The sequence below is a fragment of the Hippoglossus hippoglossus genome, chromosome 14, assembly GCF_009819705.1.
Source record: "Hippoglossus hippoglossus isolate fHipHip1 chromosome 14, fHipHip1.pri, whole genome shotgun sequence".
NCBI classification, from domain to species: Eukaryota; Metazoa; Chordata; class Actinopteri; order Pleuronectiformes; family Pleuronectidae; genus Hippoglossus; species Hippoglossus hippoglossus.
This window is the reverse complement of record NC_047164.1, coordinates 8,665,500-8,683,796: the sequence shown is the minus strand read 5'-3', so window position 1 is coordinate 8,683,796 and position 18,297 is coordinate 8,665,500. Positions and strand designations below refer to the sequence as shown.

General features: G+C 40.8%; 1 protein-coding gene across 1 annotated transcript in view; it reads right to left on the bottom strand.

Annotated features, from left to right (window-relative positions):
- Positions 1-2,274: 2,274 nt before the first annotated feature.
- Positions 2,275-18,297, bottom strand: part of kctd16b (potassium channel tetramerization domain containing 16b) — a 72,455-nt gene continuing 56,432 nt past the window's right edge. The window contains exon 2 of the mRNA XM_034605703.1: positions 2,275-5,749. Coding sequence (XP_034461594.1) covers positions 5,286-5,749 — 464 coding nt within the window. The 3' untranslated portion in view covers positions 2,275-5,285. The remainder of the gene's footprint in view (positions 5,750-18,297) is intronic.

The window sequence follows — 18,297 nt, the reverse complement described above, 5'->3', positions numbered from 1 at the left end:
CAGCTCATGTTCAATTTGAAGTTAAAGGAGTAAATCTATGTATAATTTGAAGGTTGTAAAAACTGTGATAGACAGATTTACGTAATTTGAAAGAAGCCGAAATTGTTTTACACTGACATTTATTCCACAGCCTCTGGTGAGAATCGCTCTGTTTTGCAGGAGCTCGGTCGCGCTGCAGAGTCGACTTTTATCTGATAATGTTAAACAACTGTGGAGGAACAGCAGACACTATCGACACATTTGTGCTTATCTTTTCTTTTTTTTTTTTTTTTTTGCAAGTTTAGATTTTTCTGTTAAATATCAGTTTTTGACATATTTCTTTTTCCACACAAACAGACTAGGTTAAATCTGTTATAAGTTTTTGTATACCAACATGCTCACAATGTTTCTGAACCATCTTTTCTTTTCTTTTGTGTGTCAGAACAACATACATCAAAAACAGACGCCCCTTTGTTTTTTTTTTCAAGCAGCGTGTGCCGGGTCTACCGTGGTGGTATCGGGATAATGTGATTTTCTTTGTGGTTGGCAGGCTCATCAAAGGCAGGAGGGAAAAAATAGCAAGGGCCCGCAATCGTGTGCACAGGCTTCAGTCGCAGGGCACGCCTAAAAACTTCAAGAAAGACAATCACAGACTGTAGCCGGGCTCTCCAAAAATAACAGAAATAGACAAAAACTCATCCCTTTTCACACGTCACATCAGGCTTCAAAGCAAATTGACAGTCATTCTTCGTCAATAAGATTTACATCGTCTGTTGTTCGTTTAATGGCCCAGAGAACTGAATATCATCGCACATGCTCTGAAGGAGAAATTTTGAAAATGTACAATTACAACAAACGATCGAATCTTTCTCTCTCTCGTGACAGACACGTCGTGTGTGGCTGTGTTTGTCAGTTTACTCTTAACATGTTCATGTCTTTTTTTTTTTCAAATACTTTCTCGTGTGTGCTTCTTTATATAACTTTATACATTGTGCAAAAAACAGCTGAAGTCTACTCTAGAAGGCCTCCGGGTGTCTTGGTATTTATTCTCACTGCGTGTCTGTTGAAGAGCATTTCATGATGCATTTTTTTCTTGTAATGGCAGGCAGAGTCAAGCAAACAGGATCCCTACTTATATCAGCTCGCTCTTTCACTTTAACTTGGCGCAAGGAAAACAGCACAAGTACTCAGGATGTCAAAAATAACATGAAGGATGCAAACAGTTGCGCAACAAAATCCTTTCTGGTCTTTTCTGTTTCAAATGATTCATATTTCCACCAGTTCATCCAAATTATTTACTGTGTTTGGATCTTTTGGAAACTTGATTATTGTAACAGCAACTGCAAACACCTTTTACCTTTTTTTTTTCACTATCTCAAATCATTGTGCTGTTTCTTTGAAAGGCGTTTCAAAGCAAAAATGAACCAGAGGATATAATCGTATATTAATAGTACAATATTTATGATTCAATGACTAAAATGTGTTGGAGTGAACACTTCACCTTTAGTTTACACCAAGAAAACATCTTTTAAACTGGATTACAGTTATTAACGATTTTGTAGTTGAGTTCAATTCAATTTTATTTGTGTAGCGCTGAACCACAATTAACATTATCTAGAGTTGTGTTGGCTCCGTGCTCGAGCTGTACATTTAAAGATATAAAGTTCCGATTCTCAGTTGTGGTTTAAATTGAGGGTTTTTACTTCTGAATGAGATGAACAGTGTCATAAATGCGTTCAGTAGTTTGTTGCTGATCCTTTTTAGTCTGTGTCTCCCACTGTAGCTGTCTTTACATAGCTATAATATATTTTATTTATTTTGTATTCCATCTTCATTTACTCTGACCCAGTAACATCTAGTCTGATGCTTAAACCTCTGTAGAAACCCAAGTGTTACCTTATACAAGTACCAAGATTATGCATATGGACCATTGATATACACTATTCATTTCAGGCGTTTTCAAGCAGGGGCCTGGACAAGGGGCCTAGTCAATAAGAGGTTAAGGCTCAACATAAACGTTTGCTGCCTCACCTGTAAATGGAGACAGTAAGTCCTGCTGCATCGTCCTGTCACTGGGGGGGTTCTGCACTATTTTCCCCAATATGGATGAAACAAACTGTGTTAAAAGCATGAACTCAGCACTTTCACCCATTGTTTAATTTCAAATCCAATGTTCCGAAGTATGGAGCCAAAACAACGAAAAAATATCACTGTCCTAACACTTTGTGACGGTGCTGTGCAGTAACAAAAAACCTCCTGGGTTCCAGATGAACAGTTTGAGTTTTAAACATGCTTTTCTTTTGTTAAAAGGAGTAAACATATATTTTTTTTAGATCTAATGATTAAATTCAGCCGCTGAAGGGTCTTGGTGACCACGGACTTCCAGACAAATGTACTGACAGCTCATTTATGACACTGTCTTGAAAAGTGACTACAGCTCATCATTTGTTATGGTGGTAAATATACATGTTATGGGTGTGTATTATAATCCCCTTACCCCCTTTGGACCGACACTCCAAATGATAAAACACGAATGCCTGTATTATATTAGCGTCAGTCTACTGCATCAAAGCAGCCGCGCCTCATGGATTTGCATGTTATGTGAGAGTATAATACATTATTCTGGCTAGGTGTGATTTATGGTGTTTATTTACATATGATATGTAGTCTGGACTAACATATTCCAACTTAAACTGAGAAGACAAATGACTTTAAAATGAAAATGTAATATTCCTTAGATGTAGAAAAATAAGTCATATTCATTATATTGACATGAGGAAACTGTTTTTTAATCTAGCACCTATTGCAGCCATATTAATTTATACTATAATAAACTGTAGGAGACATATGGGCACTGCTGAATAGAACCGGAGACTTTTAACAACCTGTGACCCACTTCGCTCACGGAAATTCATTTTAAGGGAGAATAAGGACATTTGATTGTATATGAATTCAAGAGCCTCTGGATAGAAAAATAAGTATATTAAACATTTTGCAATAATTTGTTTCTATTAACATGTCAGGGGCATTTTTTTTTAATAAAGCAATCTTTGAATAAGTATATATTATGTATATTTTATTATTTGGGTGTGCTTTAGATTAAACCGTGTACTTTGTGCTTTGCTTTGATTGTTGATAAAGCCCGCTCCTCTGTGCCTTCATATAATATAATCAATCATATAATCTGTTTTTATAACAAATACATCAAATTCCTCCAATTTACATTTTCCTGTCTGCTTTTTTAAATCATCTATAGTATAGATGATTTATAGATTCTATACCATCCAGGTCATAATATATTTCAAACGCAATAACTCACAAACCACATTTTTTCATCAAAGCTGTCTATCACACATTCCTAAATACCTTGGATGTTACCTGAAGCTATGATTGACGAACACATCTAAGCATTTGATTAGCAGTTTTCTACTTCAGCTATTTCCTCTCGGAGAAACTCATAAGAACTTGCGTGTTTGAAAGCCTTCTACAGTACTTGTAACAGCGTGCCTTTTAATTGCCGACCCACACAGATGGTCCTATTACAAAAACATCCGATTTTTTTTTGTGTACCAATAAAAGAAATTAACATCTTGAACTCGAATCAAGAAATGCATTTTGTTCCCTTGGTTGTTGTCGCTGTTGAAAAAGTTTAATCATTTCCTATGTGCTTTCTCCTAAAACAGAGATTGTGATATAAACTCTACCATCGTAAGTCTAAAGAGAGCTGACGCGTGATTCCGGCATCAGCAGATGTCTTTGTGCTTTCGTCATGTACCGTCGTCAATCATTTAATTTGCACTGTGGAATCAACTCTAAATCCCTCTGCCAGTATATATGTTCCGACAAGATCCTAAAATAAATAACCATCAATCTGGTGGGAAATTAAAACTGTGCTCTTTTGAAAATCGCTGTGTTTGTTTCTGTTACAACGCTGCACCACATCCCGCTGATTCTGACAGAGCCGGGGGGACGTAAATGAACACATGAAGAATGGCTAATTTTCACTGAATACATGAACAGCTTGTCCTCGTCAGTAACCAAGGGGCTTCATTAATAACTGTAAACAAGAGCCACGGCTATCGGCTCTATCGCCCGGACCCTGTCATCAATAAGTATTGATTAGCGTGTCACCAGTCGGCCCCGGATGCATCATTCTGTCTTGACGGGTTTAGCAAACGTAGCAAACCTGTCTGTATTAACTGCAGGTGTCATATTGAGCTTGGTGTAAATGACCTCACGATTGATCGCTGTGATGGGGGATGAATGTTTGTCAGGGCTCTTTTCGTGTCGGCGATGTAAAAGGGGTTAAATGCCTGTGATATAAACCGATGACTGTGTGGACAGGTGTGTTGAATCAGGGCTTTTCTTTATTAAACCTGTGTATTTCCCCGCGGTTCGACCATCAAATCAAATCCTCGACTCTCTCACTTACCCTTCACACATTAACCTGGGTATTGCTCCTCATCTCGCCAACGCAGCAAAAAAAAAAAAATCAATGCAGTGCGCTGCAATTTGACTCACTTGGGGTGCGTGTGCAATATAAATGATATTGTGAGGAGGAAATTAATTGCGGCGCTGATGAAATGGCACCTCCTCCTGCCTCGGAGGTCCGCAGATGTTGCCAAAAAAGTAAAGTAATTGACCCAGCTGTTTACGCTCCCCTGGCAGCAAAGACCTCTGAGTGTATTTATAGTGAGAGCACTGTCGGGACAGCATGCATTATTAATGGGTCCTGATGCAGATTTATCCGTGACCTCTAGGCCACCTGGGTGCAAACACACACACACACACACAAACACACATTCACATACTAAATCAGTGTTTGTATCCATGGACTAAAACTGTGGTTCCTGTGATAGTTCTTCGGTGAAACGATGACAGACGACAGTACGTGCAGTCCAGAAACCATCATTAATTCCTTGTGTGGCCATTTGCAAGCCCTCTGTTCATTTGATGGCTTCATAAAGAATGTCTTCTGCCCTCTGTGATTGGTCCTCAGTGATAAATTATTCAAAGCTCTGAAGCATTCAGCAAAGTACAGCACACACTTACAGTACATACAGAGTGCCTAAACTACATACACACACATACATACATACATACGTCAATAGGAATCTGTTTTTTATGTTTCGTTCTCCCTTCTTTGTGGATTTTTAACCTCCTGACAAAACGGTGAACTTTCCCCTCAGATGTAGATTCAAACGAGTTTAGTGTTATCTCCCTTTTTGTTGCAAAAGTCAAGATCAAAAAACATGTAAACGGATCCTTGGCCTCGTGTTGCTGCTCGCTCTCTCCTGTTTCCTGGCTCAGAGGCGGTACTTTCTCAGCAGGTCGGCCTGCCACATGTACTTCCTCTCGGGGAACCTCTCGGGGATCTTGATCTTGCGGAAGTCTTGAATGCACTTATCCAGCTCCTCCTCGACCGTCAGCTTCTCTTTTGCCGGCCTTTTCTTGCATGTGCTGGTGTCGCGGGAGCTTGCCGTTAGTGTGCGCAGCAAGTCACTCTTACGCCGCTGGTCGGACTGCTGGAGCATGGCGACGGGGCCCTTTTTTAGTGGCCTGTCAAGGGTTTGGACGTTGGCGTGGGGGTGAGGCTGGCGGCTTACCGGCCCACAGATGACTGTTCCCTGGGGAGAGCTGGCCTCTGACTGGCTCTCAGAGCTGGAGGTGGACAGCTCGTTAAAGGAGGTGCCACTCTCGCCTTCTCCATCACCCTTGTGGTTCTTGCAGCAGCAGTCACATGGAGGGGAGGACCAACGTGACTGGCCACCTGGAAGAGAGAGAAGCAGATAGGAAGCTAATATTAGATACTTTGCGGGATACTTTTTTCCACCTTTTCTTTCCTTCTGGCCAATCGTCGTGAACACAAAAATGACACAGTAGCACAAAGAGGCACAAATTAGTCAGACAGGAGAAGAATGGAATCCCTGACGGCAGACAAAAAACGAAAAGTCAGCTAATGCCAAATGAATATCACTAAGAACAAAGTGACATGACATCAGGGATGACTGGCTTGCTTCCAGTCGAATCAAGAAGTGAGCCGGCTGACTGTGTGACAACCCTGCATTGTTCAAAGAACGACCCTCATAGATCCCTGCTGTCACATGAAAGAAGTGGGAAAGCTAAAACCTTTGACAGCGACATAATGTCTAGATTTACACGCTCCACATGTTTTTACAGTAAAACATAGAAGGCAACGGTATTTGTTGAAAATTGTCAAACTCTCTGGCCGTCAATTTGAGGATGAACAGACATCAAACTCTACAAGCATTCGACTTGATTTCTCTGCTGTTTCCCCGGAAGACTTCCAACTATCAATCCATTTGCTATACTGCTTATCCTTTGAGGGGTAACCTCATTGCTCTGGCCAATTCCAGTTGATTTAGGGAGAGAAATGGTGTACACCCTGGACAGGTCGTCAGCAAATCTTAGGACCAACATACAAAGACAAAAATTGCCTTTAGCTCACATCTACTGCCAATTTAACCTTACCTACTCTGTGAGGAAGTTGAAGAACCCAGAGCTTCTCCCAAAGGCACAGGGAGAACATGCAACCTGATTGTCAGGGTTTGAAACCCACAACCCTCTTTCTGTGCAGCGAAAGACCAAACAACTTATGTGCCTCTTTATCTGCAGTCTTCATAAGGTCTATTAAACCCAGGAACACTACACATTTATGATTTGATCAAGCACTTCCAAATAAAAAAGATTGGGAGTGTTGTTGTGAGATCAATAACAGGCGTTAGGAATCATTGGAGACTTAAAAAGAAAACTACCCAGTAGGTACAATCATCGCTGAATGGAATCAATTGCCCGGCGTAACCTCTGTGTGAGTGTACGGTGGGCTGAGAGATTCAGAGAGACCAGAGCGGCACCACACCTCTCCCTGCAGGAAACCGCCATTTATTTTTCATGCTAACCTCCTGAATAATTGAAGGGGTATCTGTTGCTGATGGACTCTTCTCTGTTTAGTGAGGCAAAGAGATCAAAACCCTTGAGGCAAACACACACGTGCAACGCTGCCCCCACTTACGATTCAGAGCTCCGCCCCTCACCATTTTCCAAACACACACACACACACACACACACACACACAGGATTCAGCTTTTCATGTGTCTTCTATTCATCAAGTTCAATAGTACCGCAGTTTCTTTGTATGTGCTGCTGAGCATTTCACTTCAAACAAGATGGACTATAAATAACACTGCTTAAAATAAACACCCCCCTGCTTTTAATTCGCTTTGTCCTCAGCAGCATATTCGGTGTGTTTATAGAGAGGCGGCAGGGCAGGAATCGATTCATCCAACCAATACTTGTTCCTCCGACTACCACTCATGAATGGCCACCATGTATCACAACTACATTTATGTGGGTATATATAGATGAAAAATCTCTTGGATGCCTTTGATGCTGATTCACACTGGTAGTCAAGATGGCAGAAAGACTAACATTCCGTACAGCACTAAATATAAAAGCACGTACTTTGCTGCCTACTGTACATGAACTTAACAGCACCCATAGGCTGTGACACAAATGGAACGTAACATTCTCTGCCGTCTTCGCCAGCTCTGAATCTCTTTGATTACAACAGCTTTCAACAGCACATAGACACAGATCTAACACAAAGGCACTAAATAAAACACACTATCGTACTGTAAAAGTGTAATTTGAAGTTAAACACTCAATTAAAAATGCATCAGCCTCAGATAAAGAGATGCATTCATTATAAAGTTAAACTGCAGGGAGGTGAGAGAACATAACCCGTGATTTGTGCAGTGGTGTCTCTTCCAAATCTTTGTCTAGGGACACATAAGATAATTTATGCCATGAGTGAATAGGGGCCCCCTCTGATTGATGGGATGTAGTCTCATATTTGCTTGCTCAGTTTTGAAATGGCCCCATGCTTTTGTAAATTGTTAAATCTGCCAGAGGCCACTCTGCCATTCCAAATACACCGATGGGATGATGGTGGAGCTGCAGTAATAAACGTCTAAAAGAAACTTGCCAAGTCTGTGAGTGTGTAAACGCAGCCATTGTGTCTGTACACGTGATGTATGACATTCTGATTAAACTTTGGCGTTTGGTAATTAAACAGACCTCATTGCGGCTCATGCCGTACGTCTTGACAGTGACATGTTGCCTGAATAAACAGGTATTGTGAGTCGCTATTAGCCTCGCTAACACTGAAGTCTACCAGGGAGGGATCTGATTCATCATCTTGACCAATTGGATTCCCTGTCAAACCTTAAGAAAACCATTTGCTTCCTGACAAATAGACGGGCAAATAGTTCCGGTGAGGACACCATTCAGAGGGACTGATGTGTCACTGAGTGGTGTCGCTACCCTCTTCCACACAGTGACACTCTCATTATGTTTCTAAAGGGATGTATCAGTATGCAGTGTTGATGCATCATAGCACATCAAGTTATATTAGTAGTAAAACCAATTTCCCCTGATAATAGAAGGGGAAAAAACTATAAATTTGCTCATTGATGTGTGAAGAGAGAAATTGTTTGCTTTTTCAGTTTTTACATTTCTTTGCCCTCTTTGTATGTAAAAGAAACAAGACAGAGAACAAAACTGACAATCACAACAGAGTAGGCCAGCTGGCCAATCAGAGCAGGCCAGCTGGCTGGGCTTTACTAGGAGGGGGGCCTTAAAGAGACAGGAGCTAAAACCAGTGTTTCAGACAGAGGCTGCAAAGAGGAGCTGCAGCAATTGACTGTGGGGAAAGTGATGTGTTTCTTGAACTTTAGATCAAGTAATAACCTGAGTATGAGCATAACATTTCTACTTTAATGTACAGTATACTGATACCATGTGCAATGAAAATATAAACTGCTGTTTACGTAAAGTAATTTAAAGTTTATCCTTTCATTTTCCATCCGTCTGAAGTAATTTCTATCAATCTAATCTAATGAAAATGTATCCAAGCCCAGAAATAATCATAGCACGAGGCAGCAATTAAGGCTCAAAACATTTGCCTCAAACTTGATAAATCAGACACCTCTTATCCAATTTTGCTTAATCATAGCAAGATGACAGGAGCATCTACATTTACAGCAACAGAGGTGCCATAGTTAAAGGTCAAGGTTTCAGTGTTTGAAAGGCTAAAGCTGCTTCACAAACCGTTTGATTTTAATTATATTGAGGAGGAATGCACATTGTAGTGAGCGACTCAAAGGACGCCTGCAGTCATCACTCAGGTGGACATTTGTAATGACCATGAGGTCATTTAAGCTGAGGGAATTGTGATGAGTCCCCCTGTATCATGCCTGAGCAGTCCATTTAATAGGCTGATGTCTTGTTCATGTCCTGTTTAAGTTGGTGGTTTGGCACATTATAACGCTGGTTGTGCAGATCTAACGTAATTCAAACATCGTCTTTATTCTATTCATTAGAAAAACAGATAATTATTAGAAAATGTCCTGTCCAGTCATAGACAAGGTATTTAAGCTCTAAAACTGCCAATAATTTTGACATTTTCTCCTCATGACAGATAGACTGAATGATCCACTCACTCAAAAATAACCTGAGGTTTATTGTTCATACCAGTCAGAAGACGTCTTGGGGTGAGGGCATCTCTGTGTCCTGTCAATCACGCCCACGTGCAAGTCAGCACGTTTGGAAAGACGTTGAATCAATCACGGGAGGCGAGGAGGAGGTGCAAGAATGTGTCTGAATATTAAATTAATGCTGTTTTTCTTAAGTCACCATTCGGTTAACATTTATATCATAAAATATTTCCACCCACTCATTCATCGCTCATTTCAATCAACATGAGGCTGCAACAGAATAATATTAGAGATGTTTTGTTGTCTGGAATTTATTTATTGTTTCATTTCCTTCCAAATGGAGGAGAAGAAAAAGCTTGTTTAGAAAGAACTATGACTTAACAAGACAGGAAAATACCTAATGAGAATAACTTTCCTGCGTACTGGTGATTGTTTTACAAGATGTCCCATTACTCCTGATAATTCTCAGTCTCACTCTTGTTTGCATTACTTCATTGACGTCACTGCTACTTTTGGAAAGAGTGGAGATATTTTTAAGCCTGTGTTTTTACATCTTTCTCCTTCACAATTTTTTTAACCCACTGCATGGGCCAACCGCCCCCTGCTTTTGTAATACCATTGAATATATTACTGTGGTAAATGTATCAAATTTATGAAAATTAGAAATACAAATAAGCCAGAAAACAATGTATACCAGTAAACAGCAGATGTGTTTTCTCTTTTGTTGTCAACCTTACAAATTCTAATCTATTTAAACTGAAATGCGCATATCTGTATATTTCTAATTTGTGTTGGAGTAGACTGCAAAAAAAACAGTTGAGTAAAGGTCACACAAGCGGGCGTGTGATTAGGAGAGTAATTGAGGGGCGGCTCAGGGGTAGAGTGGGTTGTCCTCTTACAAGAGGGTCAGCAGTTCGATCCCAGTCTTCCCAATTCAGCATGCCAAAGTGTCAAGACTAGAAAAGCTCTATATAGAGACGGACCATTTACTATTTTGATTCAAACGCGGACCCTCAGAATAAAACTGGCCTAGGAAGTGATTCAGGAGCTCTTTGCCTTAAGCCCTGAGCAAGGCACTTAATCTCCAACCTGCCCCTGGGACCAAGCGAAAAGATTTAAGTTGTATTGAGCAGCTCTTGTGCGAGATTGTGTTTACTGTGTAAATTTGAGGCAACTTGAAGGGAAGTTTTTTTGCTTGTCGAGCAGCACCCTGGCTAAACGAGGCTTAACAAATAAAATCAAGTCTGTGATAGATTTTGCTCTAACGTGCTTGTGTCTCAATCCATCTCTTTTATGCCCACTTTTCCAATTAAGTAAAAAAAAAAAAGTCTCACTTTGCTCATGAAATCTTTTTTTAGAATTTAATGTGCTCAGACTCTGGCTTTGATCATGTTTTTTCTGCATGCATTGTGTGACAGTATATAATCTGTGTGACCTATAGTATACAGTACACTGTGGCATTCTTTGCTCACATGTGGGGATAAGGTCATGCTTTCCTTCAGGGTAGAGTGTATGTTTATGTGGGTGTGTGTGTGTGTGTGTGTGTGTGTATAAGTACACGCTTTCCCATTCACTGTACATAGAGCATTAACATGTGACGTGATGCACCATATATGAGAGCCAAGATGTAGGTCGGTTTGTTCCCATGCAGCCTACTTTCCTGCACATACATCATACATGTTTTAGTGTGTGTGTGTGTGTGTGTGTGTAACAGAGAGGTATGCATGTGTGTGTGTGTGTGTGCCTATGGTCATCCCTCAGCGTAGAAGTGACATTGGCCTTGGATTTATTATCTGTACGCCGTTGGGCAGGAAAAGGGAGGCTGTTGTCAGGTGGGGTTCCCATTCATGTCATCAGAGGTGTCAGACTGTCGGCTGTGCCTCTGGCCAGCATCACTCAGTACGCACACTCCTGCTTTGTGTTGCGTGTGTGTCACTGTTTCTCTGTGTGTGTGTGTGTGTGTGTGTGTGTGTGTGTTGTCTTCTACTGTTATGTGCAGCAGTTGATTCATGTGATCTCATGTTGTTTCTCTTCCAGGGGAAAGGAGCAGGAGGTCGGACAGAAGTCTAATGACTGTCACGCACTGTTATACACACACACACACACACACACACACACACACACACACACACACAAACGTACACAAACAAACAATGCGTTCTGACAGGTGCTCCTGACCCTGATGTATTGATCTCAGCAGGAGTCTCAACAACGTGTGCCAGCTATGGTCAGTCAGAAGACCTGGCTGACTTACACTACACTTACAATTAAATCGAGTCAACACACTGACACACAGACACACTGCACACACTGTACACACTGAATAAATCAAGCTCAAACCTAATTATTTCATGTCATGTCATTGTGATGTCCTCGCATGAGCTGCTATTTAAAGGTCTGATGATTTTTCTTGAATGAGCAGCTGTATAACATCATCTGACACATGTGGACAGTTACATTCTCTGTTAATATTTATGATGATCACACAAGTATAATTCAGGCTTTTGTACATCACAATAAAACACTGATACACACTTTCCACAGCAACACATTTCATGTCATATTTGTTGTCTGACATCACACTTAAAGGGATAGTTCACCGAAAAATGAATATTCACTCATATTCTACTCACCACTATGCCGGTGGAGGGGTGAGGGAAGTGTTTGAGTCCACAAAGGAGTTTAGGAGTCTCAGGAGTCGCTTTTATTTTTTTATGCCTGAAGAAGGGGTCCCAGTTACTTGGATTTGGCTGCAACACTGTTTACCCCATATACTCCAAAAAGTGTTTTGTGGACTCAAACACTTCACCCATCACTAAATCGACATAATGGTGAGTAGATAATGAGTGAATTTTCATTTTTCGGTGAACTATCCCTTTAAGCTGCTTTCAGACATGCACAGAAGTCTGTGCAGAGGAGCCGTGTTTGAGAAGGCAAATGAAAGTATTCAAGTCAGATGCTCCAGACATTTCTCTCAAACGAGTGGGTGTGTTGATGATGTTTCTAAAAGGCAGACACAAAACTGCATGGGAGAATAACTCTTTCGACTCAGTCGTTGATTTTACGGATACATGAAAATGGCTGTAGTCAATCTGTAAACAAAAACACTGTGCTTTCCCCTGCAGACTTTTCTACGTCATGTCCTCCCCCCTCTGCTCTATGCAGTCACCAGTTCTCGTGGTTTCACTTCTGTTGGTTGTTCTGCTTCCATCCCCATCGCTGAATTTGTACGTTCAAAGAGAGTGGTAATAAAAAAGAGACTTACGAATGTATCCAAACAACTCGTGCAGCATGATTCAACGCTTTTGTTCACACAAAATTGCATGGTGAGAGCAAACAGACTCAAATATTTACCTCATTATGTCGACTCGTTCTGGGGGAAAGAAATAATTGCGTTTTGGTGTTGAGCAGAGCTGCAAGCAAAACAATGCCTACAACTGCTTCAGTGTTTCGTGGTCATGCAAACACGAAGGGACCTTTGACTGACACTGGAATCCGCTGGCAAAACATGCAGAACAGTCGTTTTTAGGGTAAAACTACTCCCCTCCTTTTCTCCCAGTCCTCAATTTTAATCTATTTTTGGCCCATCTTTTCTTTTATCTGTATTTTTCATCGCTCTCTCTCTCTCTCTCTCCTTGCATCCCTCCCTCACCGTTCCTTTCCTAATGCCTGTATCGATGGGTTGGCGCATCAGTGGAAGTGTATGGGCGATTGCCCTCTGATTGATTTCTGTCATACAGCCTCTCAGCACTGGGAGGCTGTTCACCGGAGATAAATGATGTTGGCACAACAAAAACAAATAAACCTCTCCTATCTATCACTCCCTCTCCCACCTCAACTGTGCCGTCTGCATCTCTCCGCTCCTGTGTCCCGCTCCCTCTTCCCGCCTTCCTGTCTCTCCCTCAGTCTCGCCCTTCTTCCTCTGCCTTCCTCTGTCAGATGAAGGTTTCTGCCCTCCATTAGATGCTTTCCATTTTTTCTCCCCTGTGCTTCCTCAGTTTATTCTCTGAACTATCTAGTCTATCAGTCCTTATTTTCATGTCGACAGAGGTTTCTTGTTTCAGATGCACGGAGACAACTCAATGGAGGTATTATTTTTCAAATGAGCACTGCGCATAAAAACAGATTAACTCATTAATTATTTCTAGAAATAAAGAAAATTTGCTTTGGGATCTCACATTAAAAGAGTAAGAACATCTCTAAGAAGATGAACTCATAGATTATCTCCGTTTTTTGTTTACCCACGTTCCCTGAACCTGCCTCATGTTATCTATATATAGTCAGTTAGACTCATCACTTGGATAGTTTGTCTTAAAGCTTTCAGAAAAACCTGAACATGTTCCAATAAAGGTTGCATTAGAAAAGGTCAGTCAAACTCAAAAAGGCTTTGTGGCAGTGACTCTTTTATGGTGGATGTCCCTGTGTGAAGCATCAAACAATGGCAGAGGCACTTGTGACTCTCAGTAACACAATGGTGTTTCTATGCCTACGCCTGCACTCAGAATCCGTTGCTACAGTATGAAACCATGAATGTCTTTGCTGTAAATTAGATTTGTTTTTAAATGTAAAACACCTCATGGAAACAAGTCATTCATTTACTCGCAGAATCACTGATTAACCTTAAGTGGTTAAATTATCATCAAGGGATTTCTACAAATGTGCAGCCAGCACCACTTACAGGATAGGAAGATAACAGCAGCTCTGACCTGAAGTTTCTGACATGGTGATGTGATTCGGTGGCAAAGAAAAGAGGTTGTTACATATGTGTCTTATGTTTTTTTTAAATGATAAATGTGTCATGTATTGCCTTCGCTAAACATCTATAAGACTCTGTCCTGACAATAAACATGCTCATTTAAGTTTCCTCTCTGCCGCTGAACAGGATTTCTTGCCGGGAGCGAGTGGTGGTGTGGGTCTCTCACCAAAAGCTTCATTGCATTTACAAGACAAGAAGAAACAATAAACCCTCCGGTCATTTTCTGATTGACTGTAGCCTCCAGTCTGCCCTGTAGAGGTAACACTGCTCAGACGAACCGGGGTTAGCTATTAGGATTCTTCTTGCTTAACTTGAGACAAAGAAGTGATGGAAGTAGAATCAGAGTTAACACTGATGATAACTGTGTCTTTTCATTTCCTGTTTTTATTTTGACATGATACGGACATTTCCTGTTGATGCAGATCCTGGTTTTCAGTCACTTGACAACTTCTCATCTGTTACCTGTTGAGTTCCTGTCCCTGTGCTTCCCTCCAAGAAACCCTTTACATAATGTGCTCTGTTGTTTGTGTACTGCCACATCGTCACCATTGCCCTCGTGGATATAAGCTTTATAGCCTCCTTGTGTGTGACTCTCCGGATTTCTGACTGTTCTGGACTCAGTTTCATCATTTGGACTGTGGGTTAAGATGTCTCCTGAGTAATCTCTACGTTTTGAGTCCCATCCCTCAGTGTCACACCTCGCACGGCTGGAGTCGGCTCTCGGTGAGGACGAGAAAGAAAAGTTTGTTCAAATGTCTACGCTTGTGCAAAGGTTGTAAGTTTCTGTATAAATAGTTGTCTCTATCAATACACAACAGGCATATGAAATGATGTTATTACTCAAGTTCACCCACGTTTCAAGACTAAACAATTCTGATATTGACTGGGCCTGGTTTTGGATGCTTCATATTAATATTGCTTTGTGTTGCCTGCAGCATGAGAACTGATCAGACGACTTAAGAACATTGTACCGCAAGGATAAAATTTAAGTCACAAGCCTTTCTCTTCAGACCCTTTTGTCTATACTGTGTAAGCCTTAAATCGTGCAGTTACAGTACAGTTTGTACAATATGAAGACAAATGGCTTTGATGGACTATACTATTTAAAACAGAATTACTAATGGCTTTCAACCCTCTCATGGTATTACTAGTATCCCAGGGAAAGACAGTATGTGTCTGAAGGCTCAGTAAAAAACTAAGTGAAAAAGGGGGAGAAAGAAAGTAGAGTCAATCAGAAAAGAGGGAGAAAGAGACGTCGGAGATTCTCAGCATATGGGTCTATTCTCTCGTTCAGAGCTGATATCACTGCCTCAAAATGAATGATATTTCAAACGCTTTGTGGGCCCACAAAGACACTCTTCTCTGGATTGTTAGCCGAGCAGCTCGCAGCCCGGTGGCACGACCCGATGTCCTCGCAGGTTAAATGAAATAAGAACGTGATAATGTGTTTATCCCAAAGAGGGGACTCTTCTTTCGCATGCCTTCCTCTTTGCAAAGGTCAAAATGAAGAGCAATTAGAGTGAGCAGTGATTCAGCGTCTTGCCCAAGGACGCTTCAACGTGACAGATGCTGCTGCACGACCTCGCTTTACATCCCGGCTCTTTGGTTTTTAGCTGTGGGAAGAAACGCAGTCGGTCAGATATTGATTAAACTGTCCCTGGCCCCGGGAATCAGCTGTGGACAAAGATGTCAGCTGTCTAATGAAATATCAGCATATACAGAATCCAAGCAGCGTGTATTTCTAAGCAGATTGTTGGTTCGAGCTTTTATTGCAGGGTTTGCGTAATAGATTACCAGAAATAACAACTTCTAGCTCCACCCTTTTCTCTCCCTCTCTTGTCTCTGTCTTTCTCTTGATGCAGTATAATTAGTCCTTTTCAAAGTAAAGACAGCAAGCATCTTCTCTTTGCTCACGCTTGTTTTGTTTTTCTTGCTGAGTGGAAATGTTTCTCTTCCCTGCAAGCAGGTGCTACATTTCACTCCAGAGAGTGACACTATGTAACGACAGGAGTTTCTCGCAGCACATTTCTCTCCCTCTTACTCTTTCTGTCCCTTATTGGATCCTCCACAACAACTCCTCTCTGTATCCCATTTAAAATCGAGAGGAGACCAAGCAAGTTCTGGATCAGCCTCCCTTTCTGCATCAGCTCCTGCCCCATCATCGAATCTAATTCAATTCAAATGCTACCGGACATTTTCCAGAGTTTGCCTTTTACTTACAGTATGAGGAACGCAGCAGAAGATCAGACGCGCTCACAACAACAGAAACATTTCCAGAGCAATCAGGTCAGCTAGGGTGGAGCAGATTGGAAGCAGGACGTATGTATAAATTCCGCTGTGGAACTGGCATCAGATCTTATCACCAAAAGTTATCACATATCTTGTCTTTTTTGCGTGGATGGCACGTCCCTGTATTCTTTTAGCTACTGTACAGTTTTGCGTGTTAGAAACCTCATCAACACACTCACTTGCTCATGGTGAATATGAAGATTATTATGCTGTATTTCCCATATGGGCTCATACAGACATTCCTCATATCATTTCAGGAGAATATCTGCAGTTTAGTGCATATCTAAAAGCAGCATTACTCTAAGTCTTCTGACTCCTGCCCTCCCTCCCTCTCTATTTTTTTTTTTTTTTTAATCTTATTGTTTTTCTTATTTAAAGCCAGTGTAATTCAAAACCACAGTATAATTCACCATATGTTTCACTGGCAGGCTCTCCACACAAGAGAGTGCAAATTGCCTCAACTTTCGAAAAACACACGTAAAACCACTGTCACCGGCTTTTATTGTGTGTAAGAAATCAATTTTGGAGGAGGTGGCGAAAACCAAGAGGCAAAGCAGCAGGAAAGAATGAAGATGGCTAGAAGAGAAGTTTTACAAAGTTTCACATGAAGCAAAAATAACCAATTAATATGTGACATGGAGAAGTATCAGTAGTGCCCTGTCCTCACGTGCACAAATGATCTCTAACAATCGGGAGACTTCAGAGTAGCTGTAGTGATCCAGGCTCAGTGAAACATTCCTCTTGAAGACCACAGATTACTAATCAAGCCTCATTTCCACAGGCGGCGGCCTCTGCATTCATTAATAATACTTGTGCAGATGATCACTTTCAATCCTCCACAATCCAGACTGCGCACTTAAACTTTCATGGTGATACAAATTAATGATAATTTTTCTGAGAGACTCTGATCCGTCTGTTTCACGCTGAACGCCACGACGCCAGCGCTCACACTGTTGCTGTTTTTATTTACCACTTCTCTTTTAATGAGTCTGTTTATGGTGAAAGATGAAAATATGAAAAATGCAGATCTTTTTGGCCCTACAGGAAACATCAGGATCACACACATAAATAATACTGCTGAGTGGTAGTACTTGCTTAGTGGATAAACAACCATATGTATTGATCGTCTATATAATGACTTTCATATAATTAGTATTTTGGGCTCAGATACATTATCTCCATGTCTATTTACAGCTTATCCATCAATCCACAGAGCTGTCAATCAAACTACCACCTCTCCATTACTACTTTAACATTGATCCTTCCATTGATTAATCATCCATCTATTCTTTATTAGTTTTTATCAACCTTTGATTACACCTTTGGGACAGGACACGTCAAATGTTACTTGAATATGTATAAATTAAACCGTGAATGGCAACATGAGATCGATGCAAAGGGTAAAACTGGCCCTGAGGGTTGACAAAATGCTGACACTTTAAAAATGGGGTGAGAAACAACACAAAAAAAGGCTTAAGCTACAGCCGGCAGTTTTAATAATCAATCAATCAATAAAAGCCCATATTCACAAATCACAATTTGCCTCCAAGGCCTTAAATTAACACATCTGATTTTAGTTTCTCATCCACCTGATATGTTTCACAAATTTTTCTCTTAAAATTCACTAGTAGAAATAGGCGAGACGTGACATTTAGCGAGTTATACTTGAGACTTAAGGGAGATGTATTGCTAAATTTATTAATGGAATAATATGTATTTTCTTTTCCAAAGGAGACAAAAAAATCACACCTTTTGTCT